The sequence below is a fragment of the Rhincodon typus genome, chromosome 5 (assembly GCF_021869965.1).
Source record: "Rhincodon typus isolate 14 chromosome 5, sRhiTyp1.1, whole genome shotgun sequence".
Classification (NCBI taxonomy): Eukaryota; Metazoa; Chordata; class Chondrichthyes; order Orectolobiformes; family Rhincodontidae; genus Rhincodon; species Rhincodon typus.
In genome coordinates, this window is record NC_063336.1 from 81393855 (window position 1) to 81411841 (window position 17987).

Here is a 17987-nt window from a genome sequence, read left to right on the forward strand (position 1 = left end):
TACAACATAATAAAGCAAAGAACTGCAGATGCTGAAGATCTAAAATAAAGACAGAAGTTATTGGACAAACTCAGCTAGTCTAGCAGCATCAGAGAAAGCGGTGTTAATGTTTTAAGTCCAGTGAAGGTCTTCAAAATGTTAACTGAGCTGGTCTTGCAGCATCTGTGGAAAGAAAGCAGAGTTTCTCCAGCAATTTCTGCTTGTTACAATGTTCAGGAGGAAAGCAATAGTTGCTATTTTAATTTAATCACTCTTGTGCCTTTTTACAGGTGCTCAGGCGTGTGTGCTGGTGTTCTCCACTACTGACAGAGAGTCCTTTGAGGCTATACCAAGCTGGAAAGAGAAGGTTGAGGCTGAAGTTGGAGACATCCCTACAGTCCTGGTACAGAACAAAATAGACCTCCTGGATGAAACTGTACTTAAAAAGTATGTCTATAATAGAAATGTTTAACTTAAGTTGACCGACTTGCTTATATAGTTATATTTCAGAATCCTCAAAAAATATAGAACATCAATTTGCATTTACATAGCACTTTGAATATAAAATGTCCTAAGCCACTTCACAAGATTTGGCACCAAAGCATAAAGCACACCAGAACAGGTGACCAAAAGCTTACCCAAAGTAGTTTTAATGAGCCTTTTTAAGAGATGAGTGTGGTGGAGAGGTTGAGGAAAGAAATCCCAGACCCCAGGAGCAAGATAGCTTGTCAGCACAGGCACTGATGGTGGAGTTGAAGAAAATTTTTAAAATGCAAGAGGCTAAAATTGGAGGAGATGCAATATACGGAATGCCATGAAGGTATTTCTGTAGAGAGAGGAACTTGACACTAGTGGTCTTGGAATGGAAAGAGGCCTTTGAAGGTGAAGGAAAAAGTAAACTTATGTAAGTTGTGATGAAATGTGTCATTTGTACCTAGACAGAGAATTCTGGTCACTCATAGAATATTATTCACCTGTCATGTGGGATTACTTTGAAGGAAGACGGTGAATAGTGGTAATGTCACTGGACTTGAAATCTATGCTAATGCTCTGAGGGCCTGCATTCAAATGCCACCATGACGAATGATGCATGAAACTGTCATCATAATGTAAAAACTAATCTGGTTTAATTAATTCCTTTAGGGGAAGCAAATTTACCATCCTTACCTGGTTTGGTCTACACATACCTGCGGACCCACTGCAATGAAAGCCATTCAGTTCAAGGGCAATCAGCGATGTGCAACAAATGCTGGCCCTAATCCATTACCAGTGGAAGAATAATGGAAAAAATGATTTGGTTTTCAACTGCTTCAGTTAAAAGTTTTAAATGCAGTTTTTAAACAGTCCCTTCTTACAACTTTACTGATATAGGTACAGAAGTTGAAGTTCATGTCAGACACAGATAAGGAGCAAGAGATGACTTGAGAGGTTGAAAAGCTTACTCTGCCATTATGTGAAACCATGGTTGATCTGGTTGTAACTTTTGATCCATATTCCTGCCTAGCCTAGATAACCTTTCATTCTTGCCTACCAAGAATCTATACCTCTGTCTTACAAATGTTCAAAGACTTAATCAAACTCCGACAAATTTGCATGCAATTTTAAAACTGTCAAGACTATCAGGGTAGACAATGAGATTCTTGATTCTGATTTGCAAGTTGTTTTGTTATAGGGGGAATTTTGGATCAGCAAGCAGTGGAAAGTGCTATTTTGAGACACCTGGCATACAGCAAAAAAAAAAATTTAATTTGGCTTTTGTGACATGTTTCATTGTTTGACAGAATTCCATTCTCATTTTATTAAACACATTCAAGGGAGGGATGGCAGTTTCAATGGCAATGAATCAAATCTGAGGAGAGCAGAAGGGATTACTAAATACCTGGGTACCAGCGATTGCCAGGTACATTGTGGAAGACCAGAGGTTCCTATTGAAAAGAATCTTAAGTGAGTTCAACACCTAGCAGGACAGAATTTAAGATGGTAGAGACAAAAAAAAAATTTCAGGCTAACAAAGATCATTTTGATTTAAAATGTAAATAGAATTTGTCCTTTGCTGGAAATGCTAGTGGTGCAGTGTGGAGTGTTATGATCTCTGACACTGCCAGCTTTGTTAATGGCCTGGCTAGAAGTCAATAAGCTCATTGTTTAAAATGGATAAAGTTTGAGATCCTAGGTACATACTAAGAATAAAGCCACTAGATTCCGTGGTTTTGTAGAATCAAAATAAATTTTACCATACAATGTTAGGATATTAAAACAATCGACAATGTATATGACTATTCTGAAAGAGTAATATCAGATTTGGAACCACTAACTGTTTTTATCCACACAGATATTGCCAGATCTGCTGAGTTTTTCCAGCAGAGATAGTAGGAACTGCAGATGCTGGAGAATCTGAGATAACAAAGTGTAGAGCTGGATGAACACAGCAGGAGCAGGAAGGCTTTTCTTTCAGATTTCCAACATCAACACTATTTTACTTTCAATACAATATAAATCAGTTATAATCTCTCTTCCAGAATAAACTTGAGGTAAATATGGGCAACAGACAAACTGTGTTCAGCGACCCCTCAAACAGAAAATGCAGTCAAATCAGACACCACAAATCTCTCAGCAGACCTTCATAAGATTGTGGCTCTCAAAATCTTATTAAACTTTTACAAGGGATTCTAATTCTTCAACTTCAAAGATCTGGCTTTAAATCTCCCTCAAAAGTTGCTCCATCATGGACTGCTTCAATGACTGGTCACATTCTATCCTGTCCTGAGACTGCACAACCGTGTGCTCTTGAGACTACCCTGTAACACCACCTCACGTGGACAGTACAAGCTTTTCCACAGTCATCTAACTTCACTAAGCTGGTACTGCCAGTGTTTCTCAGTAGGGCCAAGCTCCCGATCTTGGCTCCAGAATTATTGATGGCTCACAGGTTTCTTCCAAGCCCCCACAGCTTTAAGACAGCTCCTGGGGAATGTCCTGAGCCCTAACTCCAACACTATACTGCATCTGTTGGCTTCCAGGAGAGAATGGGACCTGCTACTTTAGCACCCTCTTCACTCATTCAAGACTCTTTTCTCCCTGCTGCTGACCACTTTACTCTCAACCCTGTTATGTGGCTTGAAAAGCTTAGCAGGTCTAGCAGCATCTGTGAAGGAAAAAACAGTTAACGTTTCAGGTCCGGTGACACTTCCAACCTGAAACGTTAACTCTGTTTTTTCCTTCACAGATACTGCCAGACCTGCTGAGCTTTTCCAGCTACATTGTTTTTGTTCCTGATTTACAGCATCCGCAGTTCTTTTGGTTTTTTTTTATTTTATGTTATGTGGCTTATCTTTTATAATTTTCATGGGTCTCATGGTCTGGTTCTTGCATCAGTGTGAGTCCTGCAGTCACTTTTTGTGAATCCAGCAACCCTACAGTCATAGTTCTGATGACTGGGTTGCCTAATTGCCCATAGTGTCCAGGGATGTGCAGGCTAGCTGGATTAGCCATGGGAAACATAGGCTACTAACATGGGAGCAAGAATAGATCATTCAGCCTCTTGAATCTGTTCCATTGTTCAGTGAGAACATGGCTGTTCCTGTGTGTATACTGTTTCTGTAACTCTTCTCATCTAAAAGAAATCTATCTACCTCAGCTTTATAATATTCAATTGATCCCCAATATCAACTGCATGTTGGCGTGGTGGTGGAAAAAAGAGTTCAGATTTCCACCAGCCTTTGTATGAGCAGTGTGCATTGACATCAGCAACCTGTGCAGCACAAAGGATGCAGAGGAAGAAGGTTTGCTTTTGTTGACAAATAAATTTACAGAACTACTGTAAGATATTATGCATGAATGTAGGACTGTGATAACTGATACTCTAAGGTGCTAAGGTGTTTCTTTGCAAAGAACAATGCTAAACTTTGTATTTTCTTTGGTTTTGAAATATAGCGAAGAAGCAGAAGCTCTAGCTAAAAAGCTGAAGCTTCGGTTTTATCGAGCTTCTGTGAAGGAGGATCTCAATGTCAATGAAGGTGAGCCGACTGAGTGGATCTTGCCTGTCTGATTTTGTATTTTGTTCGTAACTTTATCAATAATAATTCTTTGTAATTAAAGCTAATAGCCTTGGTGATTATTGAAGTTCTGCAGCAATTTGACTGTGCTAAAGATTCTGTCACATTAAAAACCAAAGATTCTCATCTCCATTTCTAATTGTTGTGTTCCCATCCTTGCACAGGTTGTTGCCCCCACCTCGCGGCACTCCCACACCTCTGTTTCTGTCTCCCCGCACCCCACCCTGTGACCTCTTTCAGACGTAAATTTCTCTGAAAACTGTTGCTCCATTTATGGCCTCCCTCCATGCTTTCAATTTAGACCCTACATTCAGGAATTCTGCATTTTGTCAGAATTTCCTTCTATATCAGATCTACAGGTTTAAGTCAACGATTTCTTTCAATTGCTGGTCTTAAAGTTTTGTAGCCTCTTCCTTGATTAGTCGCATAACTGACCTCACACTTTCTCAATTTCGAATAACCGCTTCAAGCAAACATTTCTGCTTTGGAACTTTCAAGCTAACACCCTTGTACTGAGAGAACCTATTTCCAGTAGTTGTAAACTATCTCTTACCTTCAGGAGAAACTGAATCACACATCTAACTTCAGTCAAGATCTCTGCGAGTTGTAAAACAAAAATATCATAAGCTAAGCAGAAGAAAATCTGATCCTTCTCAATGGAAAGCAAGCTAATACTCCATTGTCTGCTCATAACTGTTCAAATGCTAACAAATTCCCATCATTACCCCAATGAATCCCTTTCTCATACCAGTTTAAAAAGAGTCACAGGTCAAATGACAAGTTAATTATTGAACCCCTGAAACACTGACCAAAATGTACTCGCCACTAATTCAAAATCCAAACATCTAAATATATAATATTTAAGTTTATACAAATCTTACCTTGTATCACAGTACCTTCCAACATATGACTGCAAACAACTCAACTGCAATAAATGTGAATGGTTTACATATGTTTTGAGTCTGCCACACAAAAATATCTACAATCAAAGGATAGAATGAGTGACCATTTTTCAAATGTGCCACTTCGCTAAACAGAGGACATTAATTCTTTATCATGTTGGTTTCAGGTTGTGTATGTGCTCAGCTCTGTAATGGAAGGTTCACCCATCCCACTGGTTGTATATTTATGTTCTTCGACTTGTCTTTTAAAATAACTTATTTATTTCCTTACTTTCTCACAAAAAGGCCTGGATAGTTATTTACAAGTTAGTAGATTGCATTGTTTCGATACATTTGCAAGAACTGTGTGCAATTTTGAGATAGTTCGAGTCATAGAGTCATACAGCGTGGAAATAGACCCTTCTGTCCAACCAGTCCATTCCTAACATAATCCCAAACTAAACTAGTCTCACCTGCCTGCTCCTGGCCCAAATTCCTCCAAACCTTTCCTATTCATGTACTTATCCAAATGTCTTTTAAACATTGTAATTATTCCCGCATCCTCCACTTCTAGAACTTCATTTCACATGTGAACCACCCTCTGTAAATAAAAAACAAAAAATTGCCCCTTGTCTTTTTTTAATTCTCTTTCCCCTCACCTTAAAAATGTGCCCCCTAGCCTTGAAATCCCTCATCCTAGGGAAAAGACAACTACCATTCACTTTATCTGTACCCCACATTATCTTATAAACTTTTGTAAGGTCATCTCTCAATTCCTATGCTCCAGTGGAAAATTGTCCCAGCCTATCCAGCCTTTCTTTATAACTCAAACCTTCCATACTTGGCAACCTCCTGGTAAATCTCTTCAGAACCCTCTCCAGCTTAATAATTTCCTTCTTATAACCGAGCAACCAGAACTGGACAGAGTATTCCTGAAGAGGCCTTACGAATGTCTTGTGCAACCTCAACATGACTTCCCAACTCCTATACTCAAAGGACTGAGCAATGAGGACAAGCATGCCAAACACCTTTTTAACCATCCGTTCTTTATGTGACACAAACTTCAAAGAATTATGTACCTGAACCCCTAGGTCCTTCTACAACACCACCCAAGGCCCTACCATTAATTGCATAAGCCCCATTGTTGTTTGTACCTTGCATTTATCCAGATTGCACTCCATCTGCCATTTCTTAAGCCGTTGACCCATTTCATCAAGATCTCTTTGTCATCTTAGTACATAGTGAAGAAGTTGTTCTATGCCACCAATTTTGATGTCATCCGCAAACACATTAACCATGCCTTCTCTCTTCTCATCCAAATCATTAATATAAATGACAAACAAAAGGGAATCCAGAACCGATCCCTGTGGAACACCGCTGGTGACAGACCTTCAGTCCAAAAAGCAACCCTCCACCACCACTCTGTCTCTTGCCATTAAGCCAATTATGTGTCTAATTGGCAAGCTCACCCTAAATCCCATGTGACCTAACTTTACTAATTTGTCTACCATTGTTTGAACTATAGGCTGATGCCGTACATCTCTTCATTCAGAAGAAAATTGCCCAATGCCACATGTTAAATGTGGAAGCTTGTGTTTAAATCAGTGGTTCAAATTTTGTGCAACGTGTGCTGTTTAAAGCAAGGAAAACCATGTTTGTCTTTATCATGATTATGACAAAAATATTTAGTTCTCCTATTTGCTATGTATTGGTCAGTTTGATGAGTGTCCAATATTAATTTAATCTCTTGAGGAATGTGATTAGTAACAATTACAGTTTGAGACATTAAGACAACTTCTCACTTTACCACCAGAGCTCATCAGTGATAGAATATTGAATGTGACCAGGCAACCTATAACTGTATCTTGTTTTGTGCAAAGCACTGATGACATTTCTGACATGCCACCAGGCCTGCAGTATTTAGCTAGAAAACTGTTACTTATTTAATGAGTTTTTTTATTCATTAACGGGATGAGGGCATCGCTGACCAAGCAGCATTTATTGCTCATCCCTAATTGCCCAGAGGGCAGCTCAGAGTCAACCACATTGCTGTGGGTCTGGAGTCACATGTAGGCCAAACCAGGTAAGGATAGCAGTTTCCTTCCCTAAAGGACACTAGTGAACCAGATGGGTTTTTCTGATAATCGACAATGGATTCATGGTCATCACCAGATTCTTAATTCCAGATATTTTATTGAATTCAAATTCCACCATCTGCCATGGCAGGATTCAAACCCACGTCCCCAGAACATTATCTGGGTCTCTGGATTAACGGTCCAGCGATAATACCACTAGGCCATCGCCTCCCCCTTGAGGGTCTTCATTTCCATGAATTTATCACCTTGATTAAAATTATGTTGGGAACCTTCTCATTGCATGTTGTTTTACACAATGCTTGGCAGCATAAAATCATACAGCACGAAAACAGGCCATTTGGTCTATTGGACCTGTGCGCCTCTGCATAAAAATTACTCTGTCCCATTTTCTGCTCCTTGTCTGTTAGCCTGCAAATATCTCTTATTTTTATTTCACGGTATTCATCGTGGTTGTTACAGTTTTGTTTTTGAGTGGACAGTGTGTGGCAGCTTATTTACTGATTTGTTTATAGAGATTTGTTGAATATTTCATGAGGGCTACATGGTGGTTTTGGGCATCAGTGGTCTAAGTCACAATTACTGGATTATTCACCTGGAAAATCCAAGACAAGGCAGTACCAAGCCTGATTTATATCTGCTCCAGAGTTGAACAGCGACTGGGGACCTGTGACTTAAGTGAAGATTCTTATCCAGTTTTCAAATATGTTTTCTAAGACAATTGCTAAAATCACAACCTAATTGATCAGCTGTGTCATTAACAGAGCATAAGGGAAGGATTTTAGAGGAACAGGTAGTTCTGCTATAATGCGTGTTTCATTAATACAAATTGGCTATAACGTGATTGAATAGTGGGTGCTGTTTGGATAACACAAACATTTTGCTGTACAAGTATAGCGATGTCCCTATAACATGGTTTTCTATAGCACAAGGTCACACAAGAACACAACTATCGCGTTATGGGAGAACTATCTATAGTGGGATCAATGGCGTGACCCCCTTTGTAATCTGTATGTATCCCACATCTTGTTTTATTGCCATTCATTGAGAGTAAGTATCTTTCAGTGTGAAAAGATTTGTTTAAATGTATTGAAATCTATTGAATTCACGTGTTCTTGAAACTACTTACGTTTTAAGTTTGTTGAAACAGATTTTGTTTCAATATCATTTGAAGTGCTTTCACTGTCACAATAGACACTGTATTCAATAGTGACTTGAGAAAATGTACACGATGGTGGGAAGATCGAAGTTCAAGTTATTTTGTGTCCACAGTTTTTAAGTATCTGGCTGAGAAGTATCTTCAGCGACTCAAACAACATACCACTGAAGAACAGGAACAAGTACATGTGACAAGCAATCGCATAGGTAATTTGTACCTCTTTAACCCATATAGAAATTCCTGAGTTGATTGTATAAAACCTGAAGGCCTTGAGTGCCTTGTCCGCCTGAGCTGTCAAAAGGCTTCAGAGTTGAAAAGGGACCAGATGCTACAGTAGATGAGACGAAAGCATTTTATGTAGAACTTCAACTCAAGTCAGGGATGCAAGTCTGCTTTAAATGTTGATTGTCAGGGTTATATACAAAACAACCTAGTTTCTTGTGGCAGTCTCCTATGATGAAGATTGTACCCCGGGAAATAGCTAACCCACATCTTCCTCTCCCTCCGCCCTCTCCTGCATCATGGCATGTTGTTGATCTTTGGCCTATTCGGTGGCTTGCTTGTCTCCTCTCCTTTTGATTCCCTTATCCTGTACAAATCTCTGTAACTCCCCTCGACTGTTTCTCTGGGAACAATCCCCACCTCTTCAGTTTGTGGCATATTGTTCACTATCAGATGTGAGTGTTTACCTCAAGTGATAGCTAATGCAAATCATCCTACCACCTTTTTAGATGCTCAGCAATGGAATACCTTTGAAGTGTAATCACTGATGTGACGTGAGAAACATGTGAGCCAATTTGCTCACAGTAAGATTCTGTATACACCAATGCTGTAGTTATCAGATAATCTGTATTTTAGGAATGGAGATTGAAAAATATATATTGTTCCGATCATAAATGTTAAAATAGTTTAAGGGGGCTTTTTACAGCTACCTCAGACAGCAGCTGCGGCCTCAGATTATGTCTTGTCTGAAGGATGACACCCTGAACGCTGTAGCATTCCCTCAGTGCTGCACACAGAGTGACAGCCTAAGTTTTTGAATTCAAAATTTAGGATATCTGGTCAGCATAGGCAAGTTGGACTGAAGGTTCTGTTCCCATGCTGTACATCTTTAAGTCTCTGGAATGGGTCCTATAACCTTGTGACTCAAAGGTCAGAGTGCCATTGACTGCACTCTGGCTGACAGTACCAATCTTCTCCCCTCTATAGCCAAGTTCACCAATTTTGTACTATCTCCAAGATTTCTCGATTTTAACTCTGAGAAAGAAGAATAATTGTCCTATGCTCTTACAAATCGATGCAAGAGGGCAGAAGGGGAGCGTTCGCTGATTTTCTTTGTCTGAGTGTGACCAGTTTATTGCATTGCACAGTTAACACGGTGGAGACAGCTATCTGGATGTGTCCCTATTCTGCCTCAAGGGAATATCCTAGATGAATTCTTGGATTAATGTCTCATGTGAAAGACAAGACTTTAGTTCAATGCTGTCACCCTGCCGCACTGGATTTTCAGCCTAGATTATTCTATCTCCCCTCAGGTGAGGTTGAATCCTATGATCTGACTCTGAGGTAAGAGTGCTACCCAATGAAACCCTGGTAGTGATAGACCTTGCGGCAGCAGAAGCTGTCCTATCTGAGCGATGTATCACTTGGCAAGTAGTCACTGAAAACACGTGGTTTGGGCTGTATGCCACAGTTCGTCCAAACCAGTGGTATCCATTTCCTGCCATGCAGAAATCTTCTGAAAACTAGCTGCAATGACAGGGACGCACAGGGCCAGTAGTCCCCTTCAGACTTTCTGACAGATTCAGTATTGCTAATACTACCAGGAGATGCTAGACCTCTTCTCTGGCATATCCTGCAGCAGCAATTGTCTGACAAAGCCGTGGAATGGGAGCAAATTAGCATCCCATTACCAAACCAGAGAGATCCCTTTTGTGGGGATGCGAGACCTTGAATGTACTGAATTTGAACTGCCGGTTATTTTCTAATAATTTATGGGATGTGACCATTGCTATAACCCATCCCTCTTGTTCAACAAAACGCCATCTGGTTTCTCCTGGGAAGATGACACATTTTTTGTGTTGATGGGTAAGTTGCGTAGATTATTTGATGAGAATCAATTTGGGGCTAAAGATAAATTTTACTGCAAGACTGTGTATGTACAGTTATAGATTCGATTTGAAACAAGTGGGATAATAAGAACTGCCATGCAGTGCTGTTAACTGTAACTGCAACTTAACATGTAATCAATGATGTTCCCCTCTTCTCCCAGGAGTATTTAACACGGCTGGCGGCAGTCACTCTGGCCAGAATTCCAACATGGTAAATGGTGGAGCAGTTATCAGCCTTCGGCCGAACAAGCAGAGGACCAAGAAGAGCAGAGGCCTTGGAGCCCGCTGTGGAAAGCTCTAGTGGTCTCATTGCAGCATGGCAGCAATGTGTGCTGTCTGTACAACTGTTGAGATCAGTAAGGGTTTTTAATTTGGACATTCTGACACTCCTGAGGTAGATTATAATTAAAGACACTACAGTACTTGGCTACCCACAGCTAAAATAGTACAGAGGCTTTGGAAAGCACATCACTCAACCCAAAATTGGTTGAAAGTTGTGGTAGTTTAAAAGTGGAACGATGCCTGTCTATACATGATTCAGATGACCACCAACTTGCCTGATTTACTGCAGCTTTGCATGGATCGGATTGAAGATGTTAGATTTGTTTGCAGGTTATTCACGTTTTATTCTGAAAATCAATGTGCTCAAGTTGTGCAGCATTTCTGCATCCAGCCAGATCTACCGTATTACCTAAAAGGAAAGCAGTCATGAATGCAGTGTGATTTAATCCAAGAGAGCACTTCCTTCAAGTGAAAAAGCCCAGTTACCAGGACCGAGAACCACCAGATCGAGCTTAAAATACTTTCCTTCAAGAGAATTTACTAAAACACTTCTTTTAAAAAAGAAAAACGTTGTATTGAATTATGAAATTCTATTGTCATTTGAACAGATATTACAAAAACATTGCCATTTGTGGTTGTTAATTGATGGAACTAACTTCAATGACCTGTGCAATATTTCAGTGTTGGATACAGCTGAAGATATTTTATCACTAGGAGTTTGTTTTTTTCGATGGTTTGAGTTGATTGTACTGTTTAGATGTGTTTTAAAACGATTCACATTTGGTATTTTAATGTTTGTAATCATACAATCACTGTTTGTATGCTAGAGACATTTTTTATGGAACATTTTGTAATCATGCCTGTCGATTGCTTGCATGTAAGCTTTGAATAATTGTCTTCACAGGCCTTTTATTATTCAGATTGACATTTGCATGAGTGCCAAATCAGTACCACAACTATATTGCCTTTGTCTTTCATTGTTTCTGACAAGAATATAAGAAACCCCTACTAGGATTCTGAATGTAAAGGTAAGTAGAACCTACTGCAAGAGTCTGTATATCTGGAGTTGCTTTACCCAATAACACTACTTTCATGCCATACTACGTGTCTAGAGATCGCAAGCTCCTGACTGCATGATTTATATTTTTATTTTATGTGGATTAAAACTTGCAGTACGGCTTGCCTGAGCTTTCTATTGTATACAGTTACTACTGCCCATCTCTGACAAGTAACAGCACCCAGCTGATGAGTTACCCAGACATTGATGCAAGGTTTTGTGAATTATGATGTAATCTCCATTTTTATAACAAGCTAAGTCTAATTGCAAAAGTATAGACTTGGTGAGCAGGAATAGATGAGCTGGTCCATCAAGCCTGCCCCCCCTCTCTCACGATAGTCACGTCTTCTTGATTGAACACTACTTTTCTCACAACTCTCCCCTCTGACATCTAATCACCTGGACAGTTATTCCTGAAAAAATATTCTTGGAAAATTCCTCTTCACTTCCTTCAAGCAATCAAAACTAGTTTGGGTAACGAGCTGGACCAGTTGTTTCAGATTTTTAAATCTGCTTATTTAAGGCCCTGCCAGGAGGGACACCTCGAATAAAATATCTTACTCTGAGGTGATGTCAGGAGAATAAGATTGACTGACTGTGCTCTCACTTTGTGGCACTACAGAGGTGTTTCACAGTGTGTTTCTGTTTTGCTTCTAGCCAGAATTGTTCTATGTTAATATAGCTGAAATAAAAGACATCAATAAATTATTCGGCTATTCACGCAGTACTGACAGGTTAAACCTTTAAAATAAGTCAAACTAAAATGCAATCTTAGGTTGCTACAGGCACTGACTAACTGGTCATCCATGCTCTTCTATTCTTGCTGTTTGCAATAAATAACATTTCCAATTTAAAGTAAGTAGAATTTGTTAAGAGATTTGCGGTATACTAGCATTCACCAAAGAAATGTGCATTGGAAGGCTTTTTGTCCCCTATGTTCAGATGGTTAAATATAAAACACTTAGCTGCCATTTTCTTCTAAAGAATTTTAGGGCATAGAAACACCATTCAGACCAACCAATCCTTGCTAGTGTTCATGTTACAAACAACCATGAACATTGCAAGAAATACCATTCACTACTGAATTTAGGTTTTCTAATAGATTTTTATGATCAGAAAGGTATTTTGTGTGCATGGATGTATATATAAAAATGTCAGCTGAGGTTTGATGTAATTTGTTTCAAAGCCAGTCTTATGCAGTGGTCCACAGTGTGGGTTTTTTTTTTTTGCAGTTTTGAAATTCTTAGCTGTGCTTCTGGTTTACGCGAGTGTCACTTTCATACAGTTGCTGAAGGACCAATGGCGCATGCAAGCGAGGAGAAGGGGCAAAGTGCAAATGCTGGGGATATGAAATGAAATGCGCACAAAGTTGTTAAATGTTAGCCCTGCCAATGAGCTGTGACTGAATGAATATTTACGTTTTGAAAATTGTTGCTTGAAAGTGAAGGGTTGAGATTTGATCCATTTGGTTAAGTAATCCAATCTGTGAAGTTTAGACAAAGCTTTTTTTGTGTTGAGATGCCCAAGATATTTTTTTGTTTGGTTTTATGAGGGCTGACTTCTCAATATACATTCTCTGGTGTATATGGCCTTGCAGGAAAATTTAAGAGTAAAGCCTGAGTATGCCCACGATCTCCCAACAACAGGCACCATGCTTGGGAGAGTACATCAAGAATATCAGCCCTTGTTTCTGTTGTGATGCTGAGACATTTTGTACAATTTGTTTACTGTTGCATATCATTAGAGGATGTAGTTTTATTGGTGCCACAGCTGTGCCTTCCAGTTAGCTAAACATATGATGTTACAGCACTGGAAGCCATTCAGCCTATTGTGCCTGTGCCAACTCTTTCAGTGAGTTACCTATTAATCCAGTCACCTGTGAACCATTCCCTTGATCTGTGCCCCTTTTCAAATTGCATGATACAAAAATTGCTGGCACAGGGCCTACCCACTAGTGATCCACTCATGTAAACCCACATGCATGTAGTTGAGTCACAGCGCTGCCTGACAGGAGATCTGTGCATTTCCTGACTGATCAGTCTGAATGCAGTGACATACAGAGATTGAATTTTGGAGCATCTACAGAATAGGTGAATTCCAACCAGCTGCCTAGTTCTGTTGTACCTCTGTAACATCAAAGTCTCAGTTGTACCTTGTGACATCACAAGGTCTCAGCCTTACTAATCACCCTTATCCCAACAGTGTGGCAAACAGTGGCTTGGTGTTCAGATGGGTGGAATGTGGTACAGTTGGGCAGGGATAAAACCCTGCATACAACTTGTTTGTATTTGATTGTAGAGATTTATTACTTTGATTTCTAGGCATCTGTGTTTTTTGTATGTTTATTAACATATTCTCATTTCCGCATTCTAAATCATTTCTGAAGTGCTTTGTTTTCTCAATTGAGCCTTTCATCCTGCCATCTTTGGTCTTAAAATGCCTGTGAAGTCAAAAACCTAGGAGTAGATCACCACTAGGGCCAGTTGCTGGTTAGCATCGAGAGTTGAAGTATATACAAGATATAGTGAGTTCTGTTACCAGCTTCTATTCTCAGCCAGAAATACTTGTTTGAGTTTGTCAGTGTGCAAGTATTATAATTAGATAGGTCAGGTGTCAACGGTCAGAGGTGTTGTATACATCTGGCACTTGCTGTCTTATTAGTCATCATTCATTTTTAGTGATTTTTGTGATGCATTGCTTGTTATTTTAGCTATGATGTGGAGGTGCTGGTGTTGGACTGGGGTGGACAAAGGAAGAAGTCACACAACACCAGGTTCATAATCCAACAGGTTTATTTTGAAATCACAAGCTTTCGGAGCATAACCCATTCACTTTATGAAGGGGCTGTGCTCCGAAAGCTTGTGCTTTCAAATAAACCAGTTGGATCATAACCTGGTGTCATGTGACTTCTGACTTTATTGTTTTAGGTCACATGTCAGCCATGGCTCAGTGGGTACCGCACCCTTCTCTGAAACACAAGGCTCCAAGTTCAAGTCATGCTCAATGACTTAGCACAAAAATCAAGGCTGAGACTCCAGTACAGTACTGAGAGAGGACTGTGCTGTCAGATGCCATCTTTCAGATGAGATCTTCAACCCAGGTATCAATGCTTGGGTGATTTACTATAGTGCTATTTTGAGGAAGAGCAGGGGAGTTATTCCTGTGTTCTGGCCAACTTTCAACATACTAAAATGCAGCTTTTGTATCTATTTCTCCTTGCTCTTGCAACATTTTACTATATTAAAGTCCTATACAAATGCACATTGTTGCTGTTGCTGCTACCCCAAAAGGATACATCAAACCTAAGAAATTAGTGTGAAGAGATTTTTTAAAAATTCATTCACGGGATGAGGGCATTGCTGGCTAATTGCCCAGAGGGCAGTTAAGAGTCAACCACATTGCTGTGGGTCTGGGGTTACATGTAGGCCAGACCAGGTAAGGATGACAGTTTCCTTCCCTAAAGGACATTAGTGAACCAGATGGATTTTTCCAAACAATCGACAATGGATTCACAGTCATCATTAGACTCTTGATTCCAGATATTTATTGAATTCAAATTCCACCATCTGCCATGGTGAGATTCGAACCTGGGTCCCCAAAACATTATCTGGGTCTCTGGATTAACAATCCAGCAATAATACCATTAGGCCATTGCCTCTCCTTTTGGGAGATTGTTTCACAGGGAGAGATTAAAGGCATGCTGACCCCTATTTTGTTCATTACCATCTCTTCTCTCCTCTCACTCTCTCATCTGCTCTTGCCGCCTCCTCACTGTCTCATCTCCTCTCACTGTCTTGTGTTCTTTCTTCTCTCCTCACCTTGCCCCCCAATCACCCCCTGTGAATTCAGCTTAGAATGATTCATTCAGCCCATCATGAAAAACTATCCAATTAGTCCCATTCCATAATCTCCTATTAGTTCTGCAATATTTTTGAGCATTTATGCAACTCCCATTTGAGTTATTGAATTGACTTCCCCTCCACTTTGACATTTCCAGATTATCATTAAGACTCAAATATTTTTAAATTCTTTCACCTTTGGTCTTCTATCAAAGAGATTAGATCTGTCTCTTCTGGTTGCTAACACTTTTTTCCTTGAACACCTTTTAAAAATTAATTCATGGGATATGGCTGTCACTAGCTGGACTGGCATTTATTGCCTGTCCCTAGTTGCCCTTGAGATGGTGGTGATCTGCATTCTTGAACTTCTACAGTCCATCTACTGTGGGTAGACTCTCAATGCTGTTAGAAAAGGGTGTTCCAGCATTCTGACCCCACGATAAATTTGCAAGTCTGGATTGTGAGTGGGCTTGGTGGGGTACTTGCAGATGGTGTTCTTAAATATTTGCTGCCCTTGTCCTTCTAGGTGATAGTGGTCAGAGGTTTGGAAGATGCTGTGTAAGAATCTTTGGTAAATTTCAGTATTACATCTTGTAAATGATACACATTGCTACTGAACGTAAGTGGTGGATGTTTGTGGATCTGGTGCCAATCAAGTGGGTTGTTTTGACCGAGATAGTTTTAAGTTTCTGTAGCGTTGTTGCAGTTGCACTATCAGGCAACACTATCCAACACGCTCCTGACTTGCCTTATAGATGGTTGCACAAGTTCTCATTTTCTCTTTGTCTCATCAAAACTGTCAAAGATATTATTATCTTCTCATATCCTGCTCTGCTATATAAAGTAATAGAAATGGGGAGGGGATGGGTGGACACAGACATTCAGTTCATTGCAGAACATAAAAACAATTTACCTGGCCTTTGTTTATATTCTATATGAACCTTCTCTCACACTCTCAATATACTTTTTATTCCTTTTCTCCTTTGTTTATCCAGCTTTCCCATGATGGTGTATGTTGTAGACTTTATCTACTACCTGTGTGGTAATGAGAACCACATTGGCACGGTTCTCCAGGTGAAGATGTTCCTCCTGAATTTCTTTATTGCATTTGTTAGTGACAGATTTAGTCTCTTACCCCTTCAATCCAAGCCCCTACTCGCGCCTACATCTACGTGATTAAAATTACTTCTTAATCTCAGACCCTTTGTGTCTTCCTCAGTAAAGGGCAAACAGAGATCCTTTCTCAGGAATGTAAAGAAAACGCTGACCTGTTAACTTAGTGGGTTGATCAAAATGCCAAGGGAAGTAATGACCAAGGTCCAGTGTTTGGCACCTGTTAGGACAAAACAATTAAAAGGATCAGAAGTGGAAAAATTATAGTTAATCAACCTCTGTCCAATTTCTCTTTTTATAATTCTGCTGAAGTTGAAATCACTGAGCTGTGCATAGTGGCAGCTGATCCTGGCATGTTTCTGGTTGGTATGAGAGTTGCTGCTTTGCTTGTTGAGTTATTGTGGAGCCACTTGAGCTCTCAACAGGGGGAATCCAGAAAGTCAGAAGAAGTACACCATTCCTATCAAGATCTGCTTCACCAGAAAATGCTGTGTTAGCACCACAGCAGTGATTTTCTGGTGTCAGGTTCCCAGCAAGGAGCATCCCTATTGAAAGTCGCTGTTGAACTTGTAAGAAAATTCTGATTTTTGTAGTGATTTCAATTAATGGCCAATAGCACCAATGGTGCTTCGTAATTTTCAGCATGCAAATTGGAAACAAGACATTCCATTCCTGAAATACTCTGCCAGTTTTACTCTTGCTAAAAGCATCAAAATGGCATTTAATTCCGGTTTTAAAATACTGCTTTCAGGCAGAATATTTTGCAAAACTGGGAGATTTTCATAAATATGTATACAATCTCGTTTAATTAAATTAATGGAACAGAATTGCTGCTGTATAGGTTTTGCTAACTAACCCAATTCTAAAAGCACTGTGTATTGCCTTAATTTAAATTTTCTGAAGGTATAGACAGACTCCATTGTTTTGCTATAGGATCCAAGTCCAGTTATATTCTGCTTTTGGAAGGGGAGAACTTCAATAGGGTTTTCATAATGAGTTGCTCCATCTGCAATGGAAACAATTCACTTTGGCAACAGGAGTATACTGATGTGATTATTTAAACATGCATGGATTGACTTTATCAGTTTCCTGTGAGATGCATATTGATATCCCATAATATATCAGTCATTGCAAATTGGTTATTGGGTTTATTCTTTCAGGTGTGTAATCTGTTAGTTTTGTGGTATGGTGATTAATTTAATAAATGTTTGTTATTCTTTTGCTCCAACTGCTGATATGCATGTAAAACTCTGTTACATAGTGCCATACTAAAATTAATCACCCTACAATTTTGGCAGTTTTTTTATTATATCTGCATAACAATATTAATAAAAAGAAAATGTAATTAAACTCTGACTTTTGAATTCTTTGTGTCTACCAAACAGATTCAATCACTTGGTACCTAGGTGAACTCTCTG

At 39.5% G+C, this 17987-nt stretch overlaps 1 protein-coding gene across 5 annotated transcripts in view; it reads left to right on the forward strand.

Moving 5' to 3' along the window:
* Window positions 1-14396, forward strand: part of rab23 (RAB23, member RAS oncogene family) — a 32454-nt gene extending 18058 nt beyond the window's left edge. For all 5 annotated transcript variants that reach the window (XM_048597394.1, XM_048597393.1, XM_048597395.1 and 2 more), the window contains 4 exons: window positions 270-426; window positions 3913-3995; window positions 8281-8373; window positions 10440-14396. In XM_048597394.1, coding sequence (XP_048453351.1) covers window positions 270-426; window positions 3913-3995; window positions 8281-8373; window positions 10440-10579 — 473 coding nt within the window. In that variant the 3' untranslated portion in view covers window positions 10580-14396. The remainder of the gene's footprint in view (window positions 1-269; window positions 427-3912; window positions 3996-8280; window positions 8374-10439) is intronic.
* Window positions 14397-17987: the final 3591 nt, after the last annotated feature.